The 25,304-nt window shown below is 34.4% G+C and overlaps 1 protein-coding gene across 1 annotated transcript; it reads right to left on the bottom strand.

Annotated features, from left to right (window-relative positions):
- Positions 1–15,102: 15,102 nt before the first annotated feature.
- Positions 15,103–24,003, bottom strand: LOC137923105 (esterase FE4-like). The gene is made up of 4 exons (XM_068766247.1): positions 23,805–24,003; positions 21,967–22,103; positions 16,836–18,115; positions 15,103–15,306 (listed from the first exon to the last, which is right to left on the bottom strand). The coding sequence occupies exons 2-4, from the start codon at positions 22,096–22,098 to the stop codon at positions 15,147–15,149; spliced, it is 1,572 nt and encodes a 523-aa protein (XP_068622348.1). The 5' UTR covers positions 22,099–22,103; positions 23,805–24,003; the 3' UTR covers positions 15,103–15,146.
- Between the last annotated feature and the right edge of the window lie 1,301 nt (positions 24,004–25,304).

Genomic DNA, 25,304 nt, shown 5'->3' with positions numbered 1-25,304 from the left:
CATCTTCAGGAGTTATGTTACACCGATTAGTGCCAAACACAGAGTCGAGTGGGTGAGAGAGTGAAATATGCAAGTTTGGACAAGTAACCTAACTGTATCGTACGGGTTCAATTACCGCGATACAATCTTATATATTATAATTAACAATTTGTGTGTACGAAAGACACTGCTCACAGACAAGTTCACCAGACCGCCTGCGAGGCGTGGTGATGAAGGCATATCCTTCTACAAATATCTTTGGTAGAGACTTGTGCCTTGCAGTGGGCGTCTATAGGATGAAACAAAGACGACGAATTTGATAGAAGAAGTCATGCAAATATACTTCTTCTTTATCAAAAGCAGGTCAATCTTCATGAACTTCTGTTTACGAATTGAGCTCACATTTTTTTGATCACCTCAACGTGAACTCTACGTGGTGCAGCTGAATCACTTTGGGAATTACTATTACAGTGAAACGTCATAAAATGATCAAGCATTTTCAACCTATCACCATTATGACAATCTGTAGAAAGTTATAATTTCCGAACGCAAACCAAAATGGTAGCAAAGATCGCCACGATGACCTGTCGTGCGCTGCCTGTCTATTTTGTTGTGCTGTCTAGGCTTTGTACAGCTTCATCGAAATTGAGCCCGTGGAAACAGAGGTCCACGGACTAAAAAATTTACCCTGGGGATCGTACCTCAGTTACGAAAAAGACGTCCACACGCGAACTATACCCGTGTAGGTGTATAGTGTAATGAGTGGGGTGTTGAGTATGTAGCACGAAGCGGGGACTACTCGGCGGTCGGGAGAGACACGGGCCTCTCCGGACCGCCCTCGCTTGAACGCGGGTTAGGCGGGCGCGGCCGCCGTGTCATGTGTAGGTGTGTAGTGCGTGAGGCGTGTGTCCTGGCGTTAAGACGGGGGAGCGGATATTATTTAAATTCCGCTTTAAGGGCAACGAGAAGGGCCGCTGTATCTACCGACTCATGTCAAACATTAGTGCGAGGCAACTTACTACCAGCGCCATCTGTTGACACTATTTAAATTTTATTTTTACCTTCACTTATTAAAGATACTAATACAGTTCAAAATGTCTTATCTATATTACAACTACACTTAACCAAACATTGCTTGCTTAACGGAGACTTCACTTACAATGTGTTTATCAGGAATGACTTAAATTTAACAACATTTTTTAACCAAGGTTTTCTTAACAATACTGCTGTCTTGCATTGAAACGATACGGAAGTATATTAATATAAGAGAGTTGATCGTGCGAAAAAAAAACACAATACAGCCTATATATACTTATATACAGGATGATTGAAATACATACCACATATATAAAACTTTTACACCTATTTCCAATCATACAATATAATGACTCTGAAGTACGTTATATTCATTTATTTTTTCTACAAGATTTCGGCAAGCCCATAATTTCTGGCAGAAAAAACTGCAGGCACAGGTATTAAACAATAATTTATTTTAATATGTAGTAGTACGAATTTTGATACGCTTTTTGTTTCTATACTATCATTTTGTTATTAATATATAAAATCACTTGTTTTTTGAATCCTATCCATATATTGACAGCATACATGTATAATGTTTTTTATCCTTTATATATGAAGCATTTGACATGTCTCGCCTGATGTTGAGCGGTGATGAGGTCCACGATGCTACATGCTTAGATGAAACCTATTTGCTCTTGTCTTGAAGACTCCAAAGTTATTCAGCTGGCAACAATGGCGCCTTGGCTGTTCGCACTATAAAATATGTATTAAAACTAAGAATTAATAATGTTACAAAGCACGAGTTACAGAACCCTCTAAACCAGTGATTCCCAAAGTGGTCTATATCGACCCCTAGGGGTCTATGTCAACCTGCAAGGGTTCTACGACAGCGGAAAAAATTTGGAGGTCCATGAAATGAGAATGGGGGTCCACTATAGTGGATCTCAACACATACACTAATAGTACCTTTTTACTTACATCATACTATCTTATAATATCAAAACATTTACATTATTTATAAAGTACCTATGAAGTAAAAAAATTATAGTATATGTTTATAAAATTGTGTAAGTTGTAGGATGTTGGTATTCGCTTTGTGGTCGCAATACATTTTGAACTTGTAAAAACCTGAGTCGCAGTCTCCAGTCTCGCCATACCTAGTGGAAAGGTGGTTCAGCGCTGTTACCAATCTCCGAGTCAGCCGAGGAGATTTAAGATTAACCCTTACAAAATTGACGCCAAATGTTGATAATTTATTATTAAAGCATCAGTTTCATCCTTCTCACTAAAAATATTGACTTATTGCTTATTTTATTTTATTTATAGTTTATTTTATGTTTATTTAATGTTACGTATATTTTAAATAACAGATACGAAATTTTATTTTGAGTAGTATTAATTTAAATTCAATTAATAAATGTATAAATTAACACGTGTTTTTACTTTAGGTTTTTAACACTAAACTTCACTACAGTTAGAAATAAACAGGAAATCAATATCAGGTAAGTAGGGGGTCTACCCAACACGGAAAAACATGGCAAGGGGTCTACGACACAAAAAAGTTTGGGGAACTCTGCTCTAAACAATAAACACGGAACCACGGATCAAGAAGTGTCGTAAACAAGCCTGAACTTGAAGTTATTTATAGATTTTTGTGTAAGGTTTTCGGAAATTCTAATCGAGTACTATCTCGAACTTACTAGAACCTTATCCGCAGTAAAAAAGTTTTTCGAGTTATAATATTAAGTCCTACGATCAGCGATAAAAAGTGACTTTTTGTTAATTTATTTCGACAGTGATATCTTAAGCGATTTGGAAGCGTAATTTGAACTAAGCGAAAGTATACTTAGTGCTGAAGTAGGGTGACCATCTGATTGAATAAAGGACTCCTTGTGAACCAGTGGTGTTTCTTTTCGAGTCAGAACCCACAGTACGTTACAATAATATATTCTTTCGCTCCTTCAATCTTTTAGACTTATAATCCATCTTTATGTGTATAAAATGATTATTTGAATTTACAAAGGTAATATAAATTAACAAAAAAGTGTAAACTACACTAGAAATACACATTACAAGTTAAAAAAAATTGTCAATGAAATCAGATGCGTATTTTGTAATCTCTCTCTCTTCTCAGGTACCGATATTTCTTTGAACTACTTACATAAAGTGAAAGGAGGATATACATAGACGAATAAGTTAGGCAATTTGGCCAGGATTGGCACGAAGCAAATAACACATGTCCTTCGGAGCCTTACAGTTCAAGAGTAGACACCATGGTCCAGCATGTACATCTATGGGCCCATCACCAGACCAGTAACATCTATCCTCAGGTTATGAAATATATGAAATCAATCGAAACTAAAAAAAAAGGTGCAGTAGTATATACTGTGCATTCGAATACAAATTTCGAACGTCGATTTAAATTAATAATATCATACAAGAGAATATCAACTATACTAGTTTTATTATAACTTTTGCTTCCTTCCAAAGACATTCTTCTGTAGGTGCTATATTACGCCAGCGGCGCATCTAAAAGGGGGAATCCTCCTCTATAATAAACGACAACCAGCGGCGTCCCATATTTTTACGATTCGCATCAACAGTAATTAACACGTTCACTGCGGCTTGAGGCCGATTCAGCCTCATGGTAGACTTTGCACTGGTGCGGCGCGTAAAACTCGTGTTTTCTCTCTAGTGCGGCGGCTGTTTACACTCAACCGTATGAGGTATGACAAAGACAAATATAGCTTTCTTCATGTCTGCGAAGCATTGACTCAATATTGTAAAAAAATGATTGAAACATGAGGCAGAAAAAGCCTCAACCGCACTACTAGGAAGTTCAGCTTGAGGCTGATTCGACCTCAGCCGCACCAGCTGAAAGTTCTTCAAAATTGGACCCGCAGTGAACGTGTTAAAAAGTCAATCAGTAGAAATAAGACTAAATAGAAACAAGCAAGCTCAAAGCAGTCAAGTAGGATAAGTTATTATTGGATGTATAGATATAAGACAAATTAAGAATAAGTATAAGCACTAAGTTTTGTATTGTATAAGAATAGACAGATAGGAAATAGTATTAAGCGTAGAATTCACATATAAGAATAGACTAATAAAAAACATGTAAATAGCTTAAGAAAATAATAAGTGTAATATAAATAGGAGTTAATACTATAGGAATATATAGAAAATAAGCTATATAAGTATATATCATGAATATAATATATATATCAGTAAAAATCTGACACTGCCTAGGCCCTCCATTCCCAGGCGTCCAATGAGGATTCCTCCCCCCCCCCCCCTCCCGTCTAGAAATTGTAATTTAGTAAATAAAGGCTCTGACTATGTTAGAGGAAAATTTTGTAACAGTAATAAAAAAAATAGGAGGAAACCCACAGAAATATAATTCTTTATACACATCGGTCGAAAGAGAGCTCCCTACAATAATTCTCGAGTTGTGATTGGTTGACTATTTTTATAGGTTAAAAATTGTTTTTAAAAATTTAAATCAATATAAATATGGGATAAGCCTGATGAATGGACACACTTCTTTTAAGTTCACGGACCCCTCCGTTCCGTGAACTCACTTCCGATGAAGCTGTAAGAGCCGCAAGGCTAACAGCACCAACATCATACGAGACAATAGACAATAGAATGAATGTACACACTTCTATTTCGGACTTCGTGTTGTTATCACCACCAAGACCTACCGGACATAGGAAGAAAGACATAAAAAGCTACAGCCATTCACAAGCTACCGCCAACCATACACTTTAATTAAAAATACACATTTAAGATAGTTTCAAATACGTCAAACAATTGTGTTTTTTTTTTTCTTACGATTACATTCAAAAATGTCCCTAAAATTTCAAAACGTTTCATTCGCAAGCTTTATTACAAGATGACTATCACAGATTTATAGAGATTTTAATCTTGATAACTAGATAAAGACTTTCAATAACAGTTTTTCCAAACATATAGTTACATACGAAGTGTTAATAGAATGATAATAAATTTAGCAAATGCTAATAAAACTAAACGGGAAAAATATATTTTAAATTGTTAAATATCCAAGTTAATAACCTATTAATATAGAAAAATTGATGTATGATTTAAATTTATAATATAATAATTATCGTGCTAAATCACTATTTATTTTTAAAAAAATTGTTAAGGAATATTTACCAGACCAGTGATTATTTATCTAATTATTTTTGCTTTATCTTATTAATTGTCCTAATAAAATGTATTATATCGTATTTATTATAAGTATATATGCTTTAGACATATGTATGTATGTTTTGTACAATTTAACTATCTATTATTTATACTTCTATTTCCACAATATGGTTGTCTGTAAAAAATTGCCTCGTATTATAAGACCATCCATTATACTTTTTTATTTACTATTATAAAACTTTGCATATATATTCTAACGTGTACAATAAAGAACTTAAAATTAAATTAAAATTATCGTACGTAATACGGGATAGTAAATAGATTATTTTAAACTTAATTAACTATTTTAAAATCATAAAAGTTACTATAGAAAAATGTATACATTAATCTTTTATGATTTTATAACACTGTTAACACAAATGCACGCATCTCATGGTGAGTATAGAGGTAAAAACGTATCAATGGAATTTCCAGACTTAAAGACATGATTTTAGGATAATTGGCTACAAATTATTGAAACGCGTGACGTTTCTATATTCCTGATTCTTTTAAAACACAATTTAAATTCATTACACTTATTAAAAATCGAAATTAACTCAAACAATAAATACTTACATTCGTATTCTTATATTTCTTATAAACACAACACACTTTAATACTTGCAACAGTAAAATAGCACAATATAACGTCCATACGCCTTAAATATTTTATAACCACTAAATTCTAAAACATCGTTTCGCGCGCAGTTGAGTTTTTTTTTTAATCGTAAACCGTCAAAGGCGACTCGCGCCGGCAAAAAACTGCAACAGACTGATGTAAGAATATATAACCTTCCTTCTCGAATACAGCTATTATTAAAAACTTGCATGAAATAATATTCAGTTGTTCAAATATAGAATATATTTTAGTTTTTTATCTAATAATATTAACCATGGATGTCGATATTTTTTGTAATTCATTTATAAAAGTTTTTACCTAAATATATAGTGGTTGACCTTAAAACTGATTTTATTTTATCGGTTAGTCGTTGTGTTGTGTTCACGTGGCATCGAAGGACAGATCCGGTTGAAATGTAATTTGAATGCGGAAGAACGGATATAAAAATAAATGGTTTTAATATACATTTTTATATTTGAGTACTGTTATGAATAAATATATTTACTTTCACCGTACAAGCAACTAAATGACTATGTACGTAGTTTTACCGGTTAAAAAGTTAATATATTATCTATAATAACTAAATAAAAATATAATTAATTAATTAATGATTTATAAGAAGACTAAACACTAATATTAATAACAATAAAAAACATTTTATTTATTTTATATCAAAAAGTTTATTAAGTATAAAGAAATTACTTTCTAGCATTCCCTGGTTTTCGTGTGGGTATAGGATCCATAGAATTGTAGTGAAAGGGAACAGATACGGTGCATAGGCTTCCTTACAATGTTCATCATCACCGAACATACTCCTCTCTCAATGTAATCAAACTTTAATAATTCCTCTCAAGGTCCTGATAGATTTTGATGAAAATCCTTCAGCAGGTTATATAGAACTACTGTTATATCCCTCGCTTCTTCTTTTCAGTCGATGGACGCCCACTGCAAGGCCCAGGCTTTCCTCAAAGATCACCACGATGGCTGGTCTTACTCTGCCCGCATCCAGCGACTTCCCACGACCTTAACTATGTCGTCGGCCCACTTAGTGGGAAACTTGCCCACACCGCGTCCACGGGCTTTATTACATTCTTCTTTCTATAAGCAAGAAACTAGTATGCATTTACTTATTAAACATTATCTTATTCAATGTATGCAGCTCTGAAATAAATATAAATAATAAGTGGAATAAACGTACAGTTTTACATTGAAAATAAATAGATAATATGAAAATAATATTTTTTTGAATACTAGAATGTATATAGTTGTAAAATAGTAAAGATAAAAGTACAGTTGGCGATCCTATCACGAGGCAATCTCTTCCCGACAACCGTAATGTGTAACGGGAAGTCAAAACATACAAACATATACATGTACAAAGCATACACTTATACATAAATAATTAAATTAAATACAGTATAATACATCATTATAAATACAATAATAAATAAAAACGTCGAACACTTCGATCGCACTTCTCTCCAAAAATAATGAAGAAATAGAGACAGGTTAAAAGTAATTAAATCATAAATAATTTTAAGTTTAATATTTTGTAACCATTTTCTTAAAAATAAGCACGTCTTATATTCAGCAGTAACTCATTATACAAACAAAAAGTATTGTAAAATGAAATACATTATTATTACACAATGTATACTATAAACGTGAATGACTCACCGGCATAGACCCGTCGATGTTGTTCTGCCTGTGACAGTTCTACGTATATCCGATGACGTCATTTAAAACAAAATTTTCCCTAGTGACTGTTTTTGTTTGGTCACATGTTACCTATTTCGTTCGAATTTAAGCAAAATTGTTTTAAAAATACGAAATAAATTTGTAAAATAAAATGTAATTTATTCTAAACGTAACATATTATGTTTATCTATAATCAAGTTATTTGTGCCTTGCAGACATATTTTATAGTTTTTTAACTAACTCTCTTTCGGACTCAATTATTTATTGTAACATTCGTCGACAGTGGTAAATGTAAAAATGCGTTCACATGTAGTTATTTTTTCTAAATATCGCACAATTAACAAGTTTATATAGATTTGATAAAATCTAGAAATTCGAGAGGTCATCGAACTCTAGTCTAACCTAAGGTTAAGTTCGTCGGAATAAATTTAAATTTGCAATTTAAACCATAATATAAATATATAAACAAACATAATATAAATATATAAACCATAGTCTTTGATCCCTATTTAGTAAAGTTTTTATTTTTATTTGTTTTTTCATTGTTTGACTATAAATCATTTTCAATCTATCAATATAAAAACAAATTTCATATTTTTAAGCTTCTAAGTTTGTACTTTCTTACTGCCTTTTGTTACTGTCTATCTCCAATAAAGTAAATAAATAAATAAATACTCTGGATGCTTCCAATCGATTCTGCTAGAAACTTATGAGAGAGGTTCAGCAGAGTAGGTTCTGTTATTTATTCAGCCAATAAGATTGCAATAATGAAGAGTTTCCAGAGGATGTGCAGCAGTGTCGTTTTCGTATCATAATACGGCCTGGATCTCTAGGTAGAGTTACGGAAAAATGTAGAGGAAGGAAGAATCGCCTCCTTCATGGTATTGAGTAGTCATTTGTAGTTAGGCGAAAGCGCACACGGGGACGAAGGGTAACAAGAGGGCGGACCAGCTGGCCAAGGATGCTGCCCTGAAGAGTAAAAGAAGACCGGACTCCGAGGAATGCTCCATCTCCTTCGTCTTTCATGGGCGACGATATCATGCGCTCATCATTCCTAGATTTCGACAGAAAAGTAGTGCAAACTGCAATAAAAGTAAAAGCAAGACGTCCAAAAATAAAAAAAGTATATAAGGCACAGGGAAAAAGGGTAGTAACATAGTACCAAATAGTAAAGTAAGAAAAGAAATGTAAATAAATAAAAAGAGTCTGTGATAAAAAATAATCTGTGATAATTGATATAAAAAACTGTGACGTAGAAATGTAGACGAAGAAAGAGAAGACGACGCAAAAAAGAAAATCAAGCGAAGACTGACAGATCGTGTGAAGCGTAAAAGGAATCAATAAAAGATAATGTGAAGGACGAAAGAGAATGCTACAATAAAAATTGTGTTGCCCCGTGTTGGGCAGTGGGGACGAGAGGACCCCAAAAGGGAATTTAGAAAAAATAACAACATTTCAATCGCCAACCAGCTTGCGTGGCGATTATGGTATATCCTTCCATAGATATATTTGGAAGAAGTTTATGCCTTGAAGTAGGCGTCTGTGGGTTGAAACGACAACTGCTATTTATAATATAGTAAGAAAAGGACCAATATTTAGCCACTTCCGCACATGCAGTGGTAGTCGTGCAACAATCAGGTGTTTCACCCCTCCACGGGGCATCTTCAGGAGTTATGTTACACCGATTAGTGCCAAACACAGAGTGACTCTGACACTAAGACTCTCGCATTGTTTGCCGCATGTGCATTTATCAGCGGGCTGGCGGGCGGTGCACTTTGTTGCACGACTACCACTGCATATGCGGAAGTGGCATGGCCGATTCCATTTAATATTTATATATATGGTCTGGGATGAACTAGATAGGAGAGTGAAAAATTGCTGTTTTTCTAGCTCAGAACATTTATGAGTTATTAGAGAGTGAATGAAACAAGTTATATGAAGATTATTTTAAGAAGTTAATTAATAGAATGCCTACAATCTTTGCTGAAAAGCAAAAGGTGGTCACTTTAATGAAGTAAAAATTAGATTAGGTTCCCCATTATTTATTAATTTTCTCTTTTGGTCTAAGTTACTTATTGTTAAGTTTTTAATTTTATATCAATATAAGTAATTAAAGATCGTTAAATATTGCATGTTACTTTTGGAAATGATATATATATATATATGTACATATACAATAGTTTTAGTATATGTCGCGCTCTATGGGGCCACATACAACGGTGTCATTGTACAGTTACGAGAAGCAAGTGAATGTCTGACCTCGGCTACTTCTGAGGTAAGAATACTTCAGTGGAATTTATATCATTACTGTTAATTACTCTATTACTTTAGAATAAAAGGTCAGGTCTGTTCATTGAATTTATTTAAAGCTACCTGCTTTGATCAAAAAGAAAGGTGTATTGGCATTTAAAAGTCCTGTGCATTAGAAAGGCATGTAATTCTGTTTCCTAAAGTTGTAGTTGGAATATCATTTGGTTCAGCACAAATCATTTTAAAGTATGTTTTGTGTCGATATCATACTGCATTGGTTCTTCGCGAATGTTTTGCCAAAAACTCGACTTACACTTTTCGACTACTACCATATTCGACATATTTGAATGTTCAGCAAACTCAAAAAGCCGATAAAAACCTATTCGAAGATCTTGAAGGCTTTATCGGAAAAAGACTATTCCGATTGTTTCGAGGACTGGAAAAATTGTTGACAAAAGTGCATTTTATCGAACGGGGATGAAATTGATTTTGAAGAATATATATACAATTTTCATTTTATTAACAAATTCATCTTACTTTATGATCACAGTGTTATGTATTTATGTGAATTATACAAAATTTAAAGCAATTTTTATTATTTCCTGTCCATGACAGACGTACTGTCAGAAGTCCTTTAACTTGTGGCATGTCAATAAAAAAAAATTGTAGCTACCACAGTAGAAGCTACATATATTTTCGCCATGTTGGATTCTTCCTAGAGCCGGCAGGTCTTGGAGGTATTAAAAACAGAAAAGTCTGAAATAAAAGTGTGTATATTCATATTGTATTGGGTCTGTATAGTTTTTGCCGTTAGCCTTAAGGCTTTTACAGCTCCATCTGAAATGAGTTCACGGAACGGGAAGGTGAACTATGTGTATATTCACCAAGCATAGCCCATATTTATACCGACTATGAAAACAATGTTCAACCAATAAAAATCTTCGGCTAATCATCGCGTCGAAAAGTATGGTAGAGCGCCATCTTTTGTCCGATGTATATACAGAACTCTCTATATAAATATAACTATATTCCTGTGGGATTCCCCTTTTTAATGCGACGCGGACGATAACGTAATGTAGCTAATACAACCGAAATTGCTCTCCGCGAATCCCGATCTACAGTACACTTTATGCGTGAAGAGAATAATCGTCTTCTTAACAGACGACGCTCTTCCAGTATCACCTATAAAGCCTTTTTGATAAATTAATTAAAAAAATATAAAAAGGTACCAAAAGTAGTAGCTAAATGTGGAGATGAATATATATATATATATATATATATATATATATATATATATACGTGTGTGTGTGTGCGTTTTTGTCTTCTTTAAAATTTTCCGTTACATTTTTTTATTTAATTAAAGTGATTATTTAGCAGGATTCAGAAGATCCAAGAGGCGATTATGACCTTGACGACGTGATACTAATTTTGAAGGTGTATAAATAGCCTACATGGCTTTTTAATGTACATATCGTCGGGGTTTTCATTCACACTAAATTTTATAATTAATTATCGTTTCAACATAGTTGTGCTCTTGCATGGGTTTGGCCGTTTCTAATAGCAGCATCAGAATATTGATATATTGCCATCTATCGGCATTGTTCGAAATTACATTATTTTTAAGGGACTCTGTAGTTTCAGCTGATGTCGACAGATGGCGTTAGTTCATAAGCAAAAGTAACAAGGTAGAAAGAACATTGCTAATTCACGGACCCTTCCCTAAATTGATCTCAGAAAAAGCTGTAAAAGCTCCCGGTCTCTCAGCATTAACATCAGAAACAATGGAGAATCGACATTAACAAAGACTCTATCTTCACATTCGAATCTTCTCCTGTGCACCGCCCTCCTTCTCTAATCTTGGTTCCTAGACCACAATTTGCAACTGAATGTGACTAAAACTTGTAACTAGTGCGTATTAGTGTCATTTGCCACCAGCTACTATGACGAGTATAGAAAGATTACTAAATCGCATTCACATCGGTAGACTTATTCATTTCCAGTAGAAGTTGTTGCTGTTTGGAGCTGAATTCATGAAGCGGAAGGTTACATAAACTTAACCCTTAATAACCTAGTTTCAATTTTGAAACCAATCTTTTAAACCGAATGTTCACATTACTATTAGTTTTTTTATAGGTTGACTGTACGTATTTTACTGTTGTATAATATTCTTTCCAACGAAATTAAAAAAATATGTTTTTTTCTTCATCTAGACCCTCAAACAAACAGTAATATTTAAAACAAAATCTCTTTCGTAAATCAGGCTATTAAGGGTTAAAACATCGCTAAAGAAACGCGACATTATTGCGTTTACATCGCGACTGACAACCAGCGATCGCTTGTCGATTATATCGACTACGATAGCGTCGCTACTAAAAGTTGCCGTGGTTGACGGTCTTAATGATGCGTTTATATTTCTTTTTAATATGCGTAGACTACATTTTCTCTATTAATTTTTATATTTTTGGTTGTATTAGACCTACAAAGTCAATATAATATTTAAAAATAATAAAAGTAAAATAAATTTAAAAAACTTTTAAGATAAACGGTTTTTTGATACCCATATTGTGGTGGTTGTGGAAAAACATGTACTTAGTCCGCCATATTGTAACGGCGTCCATCTTGAATTTTAAATTTTGACATAATCATCGTGTTTTACTAGTGTAGCCCTTTCATTTGATACCCATATTGAGGGGGTTAAGGAAAAATATGTAATCCGCCATTTTGTTTTGGCAGCCATCTTAGATTTATAATGTTATTGATTTTATTATATTGTATTGTCATCTAAATTAAATGTGTGTATCAAATTTCAGTTCAGTCTAACAACGGGAAGGTGCTTAAATTTCAATTTCTAATTTTGACACAAATAAATTCCGTACGGGTCGAACTAAATAAAACCGTTTAATAAACAAAGTTCAAGTGGAAATAGAAACAATAATTATTAGAGCAATATATTAAAAGCGTCCACACAGCATCACTGACAAATGTAGACTGATATTTTGCACCAGTGTAAACGCATCTTTAACTCGTTGTTGCTTTACAAAGTTTTAAGTTGTGCATTTTTATTACTACCTTGCGAATACATAAAATATACGAATAGACACATATAGAGGTAACAAATGAACAATACTAAAGCGACACAAATTTTATTTCAGCACATACCATTTTAAAAAAATGTTATTCTTAAACATTATGCAAATATATTTTAATATATGGACTTAAGAATAATATACTTATAAGTAAACAGGATGATTGCCTATCGGTGTAATGGCTCTAAAGAGGGTGAAGAATGTGCTCATTTGTCTGCTAAATGCTTTTTCATCTGCTTCTAATCATCCTGTACTAAGATAGGTAGCTCGCGAACTAAAGACAAGAATATATCTTTGCAAAACATATAATCACTCTCCAGCTCGCTTGTTTCAATTATATCTCTATATCTTCATAAATAAGGCTCAATTTTCAAGTAGTAAGTGATGAGTTACGGCTCGTTCAGAGTTAGAGAGAAAGGGATGGGCTTATAGAGCAATTTATACTTAAAAGAGGGAGACGGATAGCTATTGCATGTTTGTATAAAAATGTAAACTACAGATTTTCGGAATGACAATACACTTGCGAGCGTTTAGCTTTTTTGTGTTTTATGACAAAAACATAAAATGCTTAATATGAAGCAAATGCAACCAAAAACCAACATTCAATTTTCAACAAACTTTTTGCATTAATATCTCTAATCAGTACTGAGCTAAATGAGTTAAAGATATAAAAGATCGAAAACATGTAAATCACTATTTTCTTGTCAGGGATACATTTTGCCATCTCTATTCTGTACATAAAATTAAATTCGATAATTTTTTTGATGAGTATCTAAGTCAACTTGGCTTTGACACCTGTAACTGTCAAGTTACTTAACTCCTACCATCCGCTAACTCTGGCTTTTAATACAAACAGGAAAATAACATTAAAAACAAGGTTTATTTTAAATGCCATACTAGAATCAAATAAGCTTACCTTTAATGGTATACACGTATACTATTCACGACTTTTCGTTTTGTATGGAAGTCCCAAAAGTGATACCATTTTGGGCAGAGAAAGGGATGCCGACCTGTGCTAACAATCAATAAACCAAGAACTAAAACAGCACGGACTCATTTTTTATCGACTATAGAAGCATTTGACCTCTTCCGTTTAAGAGATGAGATCTAAGATGCTAAATACTTTGCTAGAAGAAATCTATTCACGCTTGATGTGGAGACTCCAAGTTGCTGGAAACCACGAGGCTGGTAGGTTATTCCATACCTTAGCTGTTCACACTATAATGTATTATCAAAAACGCTTAGTGTGGGTAGAAGGAATTTCAACTGTGTACGAATGTCTTGTTGTCCGATGGAAGAAAGGAGATGAGGGAAATAATTGAAATAGCTCTGGCGCACACTTTTGACACCTTTTATTAGACACAGGAAGGCTCTCGTTTATGATCGTAATTTCAACGGCATTAGCCTGGTGCCCCAACATCTTAAGCCAGAACTGAAACACTCAACCGTTATCAAAAAAGATATTTTGTGCTGCAATACAATTTTTCTTCTACTTTTTTATGACAAACCATATTCATTCCATGATAGTTTAGAATGTTCAAATCGATAAAGATTTCCATACATAGGCGTACTTCCTGTCCAGTCGTTTCCACAAATTTCCGAATCGAGATTTCTACTTTATTCAATGACTGCATACAATAGATGACTTGTCTTCATTTATTACGATTTTGGTTCATCAGGAGACTTTGTGAAATGTTCATTACTTACTCTTGCTTCATCATCATCTCGGCCGGTAGACGCTTACTGCGATGAATAAGCCTCCACTAAAGATCAGTACCTTTACGGTCTACCTAGTGCGGGATCTACCCACGCCAAGTCTACCAACGTGATCGCCATTCCGTAACCCTTAGATCCCAGCAGACATAGATTGTTAGAGCGATATGTCTCCTCCCACTGTACCTTCAGATGAGAATTTCTTCGAGCTCGGATCTTCTGAGGATCTCCTCGTTTCAGAGCAAAGCCTTCAGGCTGACAAGCCTTCGTGTAATAATACGTATTAACTACATACTACGCACTACTTCTACATAATGCACGGGTAGTCCCATAAAAAAATGTATTCTCCACCTACCCTCATCAAAGATTTTCTTTTAATATATTCAAATATATTCTGTTACACCAAGATTCTATAGCAGACTAAGAAAGAATTAGTATTGGTGAAGAAATCAAGTAAGTTATAAATAATTGATCTATTGCCATAAACAAGAAATTAAATATATTTAGTACTTGACCGTGATGTTTTCCCAACCCGTAGACACTATTCCATCACCCATATTAGATACGGAATTAAAGTTTACTCCTTTCACCAATTAGTTTTAACCACAAACAATATCTATCCCAGCTAGGATTAAATACCAGAGAAATGTCATTGTCGACGTGTAGTGTTTTTTTGTTTCTTACATCGTAAGGCAACCATTGTACACGCTGATCTCTCCAAGTTGGTTTCCTGCAACGAAATAATCTTGTTTATTTTCAAGTCAAAATTATTGATTTCGTATCCTTTGGTGATTCAATATATGTTGAATAAAAAATTTTCAATAAAGACCTTGTTTTTAAAATTAAAATAAAAATCATTTATGTTTGGCAATTGAGAACAATAATATCGATTCTTTTGTCTAAATATTCAAGCATATTTATTGAAATAATAATTCGTTGATCATGTCAAATTTAAATTATAATTCGAAATTTGAATCGCTCCTAAATTCCATAATCCAAAAAAATATTCAGTTATGTATGATTGCTTGATCGGGGCGGTCAAATAACAAAAAATAGTATTACAATACAATCATTTTTTCGGTGACTGTTTTATATGACCCTATATGTTGAAACCCTAAAAAACACCATATAATACTGTGATCAAAAAGTAACCTGAATTTGCTAATAAATGATAAAAGATGTAAATTCTTTATTTATTCTCCATTTCATTCCTATAAAAGTTATCCCCGACCGCAAAACGCACTTTTCGTCACGCTTTTTCCAACTCTCGAAACATTTTTTTTTTCCGATATAGCTTTCAAAACCTTCTTTGATTCCGTTTTTATCTACTCAAACGTGTCAAAACGACATCCTCGTTTTGGCTTTTTGGGTTTGCTACTTCTATAAGTCGCACGAAGCCAAATCAAGCTAATCGGTGGTTGCAGAATGATATCAGTCGAGTTTTTTTTTGCAGAAAAGTCGCGACAAACAGAGAGAAAATTGAGCGATTTTAACCAATATGTGGCGTGTATATCGCGCGCCACTCGCTAACCACTCCGCCTTTGGACCGCGCCTCGAAAAACGCGTTGCCTAGCAACGAGCTCTTACCCACGTGCCCGCGCAGTCAATCGCATCGCGGCAGCGTCGTAATGAAACGGACAAATGATAGATGGCGCCACGGTAGACGCAACAAAAATTTGCATCGCGCTGTTGAGAGTCTCCGCGCTCATTATAACTGCGAGCGGAGGTGTGGTCAACATTAACAAGAAGCTACAGTGCTACGACCACTCCTACAAATAGACACTTGACGTTTTTGAGACATAAAGCATCCTTCAAAATAGTTTCGACTGAGCTAAAATATATTACAACTTTTTTTACAAACAGACGCTTGGCAAATTTTGTTTATTCTCTGTTGATGCTAGTACTGTTAGCCTGAAGACTTTTACAGCTTCATCTAAGCGAAAGGATCCATAAACTTAAAGGTAAATTATAAAGACAGCCCTACCAACCTAGGAAAAAAGGCGGGTAAGTTTTAAATGACAATTTCATCTTACTTTTTGATCACGGTTATAAGTGGTATATAATGGTTTTTTGACCTGGTTTAAACTGCAGCCCAAGTGGAATTTTCAGAATCTGCGGTTGCAAGGGGGCAGGGTGTAAAGTGCATACAGACTACAACCTCTTTTAAGGTAGCGAAGCTCGGTGGCTCTAAGGAGCCCTGGCTTGGACTGCTACATGCTAACCGGATTGGGATATGAAGGTAGAATTAAAACTTCTTACCCATTTTTGGCGAAATTACACCACGCTTCGCTCAACACACTGACAACCTTTTTATCCATTTCCGTACAATTTTCCGCTTTGCTCTTTCTATAAAACAAATACTGCGCCAAATCTCCGTGAGACGCTCCTCTGCAGCCCAACTTCTTCATGACGCTGGTATTCATATTGCCAAAGTAAGAGAAATAGCAGAAATATACGTTTTCTATATAGCTTGAGATGAGTTCTATGAACATGACCGTATCTCTGCCGAAGTACGCGTCGGAAACGAAATCGACGTACTTATCTTTATCAATATCTTTAGAATTGAAATAGAATTTTCGTAATTCTTTAGCGAATTTTTCTGCTCTTGCTGTGTTTAGTTTTATACCACTAAAGCGTGGTATAAAATTTTGAAGATTATCATCGTAGAGGACTTTACCGTCTTCGTCTTTTCTCAAGAAGAGAGCTCCTTCATGAGAATTTAACGTGACTATAATTGGCATCTTGTTGATCCTGTTTTTACGAATGCTTACAATCGGGTACTCGTCAAAAAATTGTTCGACACCTTCGAATTTCCTCTCGACCACGGGTAGCATGAACGCATTGATGATAGAGGGGGGACGGTTTAGCTCCGCTGTCATTGTTGCCGAGATAAGATCCTCCGCAGAGGCAGTCATCATAAATTCATACATATCCTTAACATCAGAAATTTCCTTTCCCATGTTTGAAACTATCTGTTTCGCCTTTCCAACCTGATCCTCTTCTAGAAGATACAGATCTGAAAGTAAATTTCCGGACTGCGCTATGATTTTATGACACAAACCCACAGCCATTTTTGATGTTAGATACGAGGAGACGATACCACCACCAGCGCTTTCACCACAAGCAATGATATTGTTCTCATCGCCATTGAAGTATTTTATGTTATTCTTCACCCACTTCAGCGCCATGACGGTGTCCTTCAAGGCTGCATTTCCAGGTACTTCTGGTATGTTTAAGCATAGAAACCCAAATATATGCAACCTATAATTAATTGTTACCAGAATAACGTTGTGCTTTATTAAATAATCAGGTTTATAGTAATCGCCATAGCCGAAGAGAAACCGACCGCCGTGTACGAAAAACAGAACAGGTAACTTCTCCAATTTTTCAACTGGCAAACTCGGCGTGTACACGTTTAAGTACAGGCAATCTTCTGACCCTACCAATGTGGAGGGGTTGTATGGATTGATTTGGACACATTTGTTGCCAGGCTTCGTGGCGTCGCGGACACCCGACCAGTTTTCCGGTTCCTGTGGACACTGTAAAAGAGATTTATTTTCATTTAACAGAATCAACCCTTAATAGCCTAGAGTTTCAATTTTGATACCGATCTTTTAAACCGAATGTTCACATTACTATTAGTTTTTTTATAGGATGGCTGTACGTATTTTACTGTTGTATAATGTTCTTTCCAACGAAATTATAAAAAATATCTATTTTTCCCTTCATCTAGGCCCTCAAGCAAACACAGTAATATTAAAAAAAATCACTTTCGTAAATCAGGCTATAAAGGGTTAATAATCAAAACTAATGTATTTATGTAATGCGAACAGGTATAATAATTAGATAGGTAGTCAAGTTGCATTAATCTAAGATTTCCCTTTAAAAAAATTACACAAGGATATATTTCTATTGTTTTACTTGTCTAGGAGTAGATTTTGAGACTCTGCGAGTCTGAGCTAGTACTTTGGTGAGCAGTGATCCTCCTGGAGCCTAACTCAGAACTGATGCTATGACCATCCGATGAAGATCAAGTTATTGTGCAGAAGGGACATCGGATATTTATACCTTATTACAGTCAGCTTATTCGGCTAAGCAGTGATTCCCAAAGTGACCTATATCGACCCATAGGGGTCTATGACAACCTGCAACGGGTCTACGTCAGCGAAAAAAAATTGAGGGTCCATGAAATGAAAATGGGGGTCCACGATAGTGGATCTCAACACATACACTGATAGTACCTATTTAGTTACATCATACTATCTTACAATATCAAAACAGATTGAATTGACGCCAAATGTTGATAATTTATTGTTAAAGCATCAGGTTCATCCTTCTCACTAAAAACATTGACTTATTGCTTATGTTATTTTATTTATAGTTGATTTTATGTTTATTAAATGTTACGTATATTTTACATAACAGATACAAAATTTTATTATGAGTAGTTTTAATTTAAATTCAATTAATAAATGTCTAAATTAACATGTGTGTTAAAAACTTAAAGTAAAACTTTAAGTTTTTAAAACTAAACTTCACTACAGTTATAAATTTACAGGAAATCAATATCAGGTATGTAGGGGTCTACCCAACACGAAAAACATGGCAAGGGATCTACGACACAAAAAAGTTTGGGAACTCTGGGCTAAGGGAAGTTTAAAAAAGGGATACCATTTATGGCTTAACTTGCGCATTATTCTTCATAAGTCGTGTGGTGATTATAACTAAAAATATATTAATTTTACACCACAGCAACAAACACACATTTATTTATACTTACAACATACTTATAAATACATAGGACTGTTTTATAATATTTTCTCTAAAAATCTACTAGATGGCGCTAGTCAATAAGCCTCACGTAGTACTGATTTACCAACGTCTTGTTCTCTTTAAAACCACTCTGTATAAGTGGATTACGTGCTCCAATAAATAAATACTTATATATCACAAAAATTGTGTTTTTGTCTTCATTGAACTTTAAAAGCAACCTACCATCGTATATCTATACATATAAAAATATAAAGAAACGGTATAATTAAACATAGATATAATACCTAGAAAAAAGAAACAATTTATATACAGGTACAAGAGGCGGCCTTATCGCTCGAAGCGATCTCTACCAGACATCCTTTGGATGGAGATGAGAGACATGAAGGAGAGGTCAGTTTAAGATGTACGTACATACAAACATATACATATATACCAATCATTTGAGATTATATAACACTGGTACATACACTTATATACACTTATCTACCGATACAATAATTATGAAAATTAATTCAAATATCTGACAATTTAAAATAACTTTTTTTTAATGGCAACAATACGCATTCACACAAAACTGGGAAATCACATTCAATGTACAATTGTACAGAAATTTTAAAAAATATAGTGAAGTATAAAACATTTATCCAGACATTAAAATAGCATGTTATGGCCTCTTCCGATATATGGAATAAGATTTATATGTGACAAAAAAAACACGCGATTCAAGACATATCATGCAATAGGCATTTATAAAAACGTGGAAACGAATAATAAAACAGCATCTGAACAATTATAATCCACTGTTTTTACCTGTCTCTAGAATCATGGAAAATTTATAAGAAAACGCTATGCCAATGTAACTGTATTTTGATTTAAAAGTAAAGAGAGTTTGTATTAGGTTAGGTTTGGTTAGGTTCCCGCTCGGAGACGACGCCAGGAACGCGCCTCAGGACGGCCCTCCGGTGAATGGTGTTCCCCTACCATAAACGGGTCCTTCAGAGCCGCGGGAGTTTAGGGTGGGGGCCCTAAATTCCCACTAGTTTCGGCGACTCTGAGGCGGACGATGGTTCGACGTGGTAGCAGCACGAGGGTTTCGGAGGTAGCGTGAACTATACACGCATACCCCGGGACGGGCTATCTAGAATAGCACAGGGCAAATGGAAGACCATGTGGCGATCCCCGACCGGGAGATACTGCGGTCCCCCGTATGGCGCAGAGGGCGATCGTCGGGGTGGTTTTAGCGGGTAGGAATCCCACATACCCCTTGTCCTCTCCACAGAGGCAGGGCATCTTGAACATCCGGAAGATTTCCTCCCGAAACCAAAAAAAAGGTTTGGTTAGGTTACATAAATTCTTTATTCATTTTTCCAAATCAATTTCATGCACTTTAAAGTGATCCCGGTTCTCTAAAACGCACTTTCGTCAACGTTTTTCCCAGTTCTAGGAACAGTCAGAACAAGATTCTTCGATTCAATTTCAATGTCATCAATCGTGTCAATACGGTGTCTCCTCATTGGCCTTTTGAGTTTGTTGAATAGCCAAAAGTCGCACGGATCCAAATCAGGCGAATACGGTGGTTGCGGAACGATATCAGTCGAGTTTTTGGCAAAAAAAATCGCAAAGAACTAAAACAGTTTGACATGACCAATCGAGACTTGACGCGTTTGAAATACAAGATTTCAAAATGATTTGGTCTGAGCCAAATGATATTCCTGAGCTTTAGACGAACAGACGCTTGAAAAATATTATACAAAGTCCTGGATCACAGATCACTGATCACAGAAGAATACGCAAATAAAAAATGTATACACAATTTTTTTACTTGGTTCTTTTTTAAAAGTAAATTAATTTTGTTTAAGTAAATTAATTCCGATTTAATAATAATGTACTGTAAAAAGGTGGCAAATTATACTGATTTTTTTTTAGGTTCAGGAGAGTAGTCGCTTGAACCTTATAACAAGGCTCAAGGTCACTCACATATCGATAGAGAGAGATAGAGCTATACTCGGAGTTTCGTTAAGAAATCGAATCAGAAATTATAAAATCCGAGGAAACAAGTTCACAGACCTCGTTAAAAGAATTGTTTATCTAAAGTGGCAGTAGACGGTTCTTATCTTCTCTTATGCAACCGGAAAAGGTAGCAGAGTGGTTCTAGATGCGGTCAGCGCAAGATCAAAGTGACAACCTTTGTTAGAGGCCTGTGGATTGCACTGGGCCTCTACCGGCTTAAAAAGAGAAGGAGAATCGACAATGGTAGTGACGTTCCCTGATCGTTTTGACTTCATTTAGGCTATATCTGATAAACGGTTGTTAAAGTATTAAAAGACTTTTTTTGAGGAGTTTCTTCTTGCTTCTTTTCCACAATTACTACAGCTTGCGAAGCAGAGTAGCATCAAAAATAAAAAATATATATATATTATTACTTTTACTACTGTATTAAGCATACAGTAAATTATAATTGTCCATTTCCTGCTTGCAAAATCGTGTTCACAGTGACAAGTAGAAGTCACACCGACGAACCCAAACAACAAAGATATTATTGATATCACGTTGAACGATTATTCATGACATTCTAAATGCAAATGAACCACAGCAAGCCATATGTTACAGTACTCACCTTAAATCTCAATCTACCCACAGGCGGTTTTGCATATGGTATTCCCTCGAAACTGTAGTATTTCTTTGAGCATGGAGTCGCACAAATTTTGCCTTTTAAAGTTCCCTGGGAGACAGTCACCTCACAAGCCATTTTGTCTGTGATAATAAAAATAAACAATCTGTGATACCTTAGCAATGGAAATGAGAAATGATAGGCGATGCTTAAAAGGTATACTAAAAATATAACTAATGAAAGATATTGTGAGGAAAGACTGTTTGAAAAAAGAAAGTAAAATAAAAAAAGATTAAATGATAAAAAGTATTCAAGGAAACAAAGTCCTTATCCTACATGGAGGGAGAACAAGAAGCCTCATTAAGAAAAGGACCAATATACAGCTACTTCCGCCAATGCAGTAGCAGTCGTGCAATAACGTTTAAATTGTTCACCGCACATGCATTTATGATTAAATGGCGGAAGTAGCTACATATTAGTCCCTTTCTTACTTAGGATGGACTTACGCAAAATAACGCCTAAATTCATTAGATATTTAAGAAGTCTCATAAAATTGCCTTTAAATCAAACAATAGATAAATAACTTCACAGCATTATAAATTAAAGCATCTGTATCGAAAAATTGACGACACACTTTCTCAATCTACTTTGCAGCCAATCCAGGTATCAGGCAAGGCTTTCCATTTAAAGAGAACATTGTTAATTGAAGTGGATAATATATCAGCTCATAGATGTCCACTGTATGGCACATGCCTTCCCCAAGGATGACTGATCAAACCTACCCGCATCCAGTGATTTCTTATGATCTTAAATATGGCATTTATCCACGTAATTGGCATATATGGTGAACATAGCTTGTAAAGGAAATAACTTAAAATAAACTCATAGCTGATTTGTATGTGGTAGAAATATCAGAGAGGTATAACAACATACATAAATATATATGATTAGTACAGTAACATTGACATTTAAAAACATTACTAGTTTTTACAGAAAATTATTAATTAAAAGTCTGAACTTTGATAATATATCTTGATAAAACTATTAACTATTTTAGTCACATAGCATTCTTATTAGATGGTTCAGTCAGTTGATGTTAAAGGTTACACCACACCAATAAAGGATCGAAGAATTAATCAGAATGTACTCAGGAACCACCTTGATACTTCATTAGAAGCAATTACTAGTGCTACTTATGAGATTTCAGACAAGAACGGAACATTATTCCAGATTGAATTGTGAACCTTGGCTTCATTGGGCAAAGCAGACAGAAGGTTGAGGAAGCTTACATGTCTATACTAAGTCCAAAAGAACCCTCAGGAGCCTTAATTTCTTACTCCTTATATCTCACTCACACACAATACTCACATATGTTGCTAAAGCCAGTTAAGTCAAAAACTATATATAAAAATATAATTTAATATTGTTTCAATGTCAATTTATCAAATCAAAAATGAGAGTGTATAATAAACATTAATTTAAATAATATGAATTCAGTTTCCCGTTTAAAAAATTAAAAAATAAAAAACATGCTGAAAGTACAATCCAAATTAATTTGATAATAAAAAATGAAGGTCATGTTATACATTCATTAATACCAGATTGCTTTGAAACAGCCTAATATTTTGAGCTTTATAACTAAGAAAAAATATTTTCTGAACTTCCTTTTTGTTATTTCATTAAAGAATAACATAAATAACACAAGGACTTTATTTATTTATTATAATTGCAATAAATTATAAAATATTAATCAGCGATATATAATTTATTACTAAAATCACACTGGTATAAAACTTTTATAACTGCACTTTGAAAAAATTAAAAAAAAATATATGTAAACATACCTTTTAAAATAACGCACCAATTTTTTTAATTTCGGAGATGAATTTTTAAAAGATTATTTAATAAATGGTAACCAGAAATCCGACTTTACTAAAATAAAATGATTGTTCACTACATTTTATGATAATAGCTTCGCTGACTTGACTTTTCAGTGGCGTCGTATAAAATGCAAATAATATGTAAATGTAACATTAAAATCAATTTAATACGAACGGAACGAACATCAACACTGACAGCCGATAACACAGATACTTACTATCAAAGTGTTTATAAATCCCGCAATATACTTTATTGTTCGTACAGACAAACAATTATTATAGAACTCTTTTTATATTACAGCGGCATTATACAGCTCCAGCTCTAAATGTTGTTTTTAACTGCTGAAGTAATTTATTTCACAATTATTTTGATTTTTTTAGGGACCGGACAGTCATTGCTCCAGTGGCATTTGCAATTTGACGAATTTGAGGAAACCCGCGGATTCCTGGGGGAGTCACAGTTTGGATTACTACTTAATATTATTTCACCGGATTGAGAAGCCAACGAGCTTTCAGATCGCTTCGGTGTATGCACCTTGAACTGACCAGATTCAAGAGCTCCCACGAAGGGACCAAAGTTTAGGCTTGTCGATAACACCTCCTTAGCATTTCGACACAAGGGCACCCGAAAGAGCTGAATCTTAATTTGGTGGATTGTTATTGTCTATCTAATATCACAACTAAAATTTCGAAAAGTGTTAGGATTGGAAAATAAGTGGCGGAAAAAAGAACTCCAGCCACAATTCTCTATAGATTGATCGTTGGTTGGCGTCCCCTGTAACTTACGACCCGGAATCGTTTCCGTCGAGACCGGTTGGTTATCGAATAGCGACAATGACATGTGCAGTGTATGAGGCTTGTCTTAATGTCCTTGCAACGTCCGGACGCTCGAGAACGGAGCGGCGTTTAAACGTACTGAGTTTGATTTCATATATCGTTGAAAACCTTTAGAAATTGCCCCATAACAGTAGCTGAATGCAATTAGAAAAGAAGAGAAATTTTTATATCATCTGTGCTTAATCGTAGTTGCATTTTTACTAACGTACTATTAGACAGCTTCACAGTTCTAAAAATAGTTTAAAATTGCACTAGTTAGATAGTTCATTATTTTGATTTTGATAACAAAATAGGCTACGGTAGGGATTGTCTAGAGTAGTTCGTAATTATTATAATAAACTGTATATCATTGATAAGGTCAAGATCACTTTAATAGATAAGCTAGATATCATCAAATAAAGTGGTTGAGCCACAAACTTAAAAATTATTTACAATTATTCCTTATAAAAAATCTAGCCTAATGAGATACCAAATATATCCATTTTCTTTATTTGTATAAACTTTAAATGAAATATATGACAATAAAGCTTTATTTTATTTTAGTTTTATATTCGACTAAAAAAACTAAACGTAAAACAAATTGGTTAAAAAAGAACACGACTTAACTTGTTTCAGTGCGTGTATCCG

Source organism: Battus philenor, unplaced genomic scaffold, assembly GCF_028537555.1.
Source record: "Battus philenor isolate CCGP_79_NKW_IND1 unplaced genomic scaffold, ilBatPhil1.0.hap1 SCAF_20, whole genome shotgun sequence".
Taxonomy (NCBI): Eukaryota; Metazoa; Arthropoda; class Insecta; order Lepidoptera; family Papilionidae; genus Battus; species Battus philenor.
The sequence above is the reverse complement of the archived record's forward strand: the minus strand, read 5'-3'. Positions and strand labels throughout refer to the sequence as shown.

Coding starts and splice junctions, on each gene's coding strand:
- LOC137923105 (XM_068766247.1), bottom strand. CDS start 22,098: ATGGCTTGTGAGGTGACTGTCTCCCAGGGAACTTTAAAAGGCAAAATT. Junction 18,116..21,966: donor TGGGTAGATTGAGATTTAAG/GTGAGTACTGTA, acceptor TCTCTTTTACAG/TGTCCACAGGAACCGGAAAA. Junction 15,307..16,835: donor TGTAATTTCGCCAAAAATGG/GTAAGAAGTTTT, acceptor ATTTCGTTGCAG/GAAACCAACTTGGAGAGATC.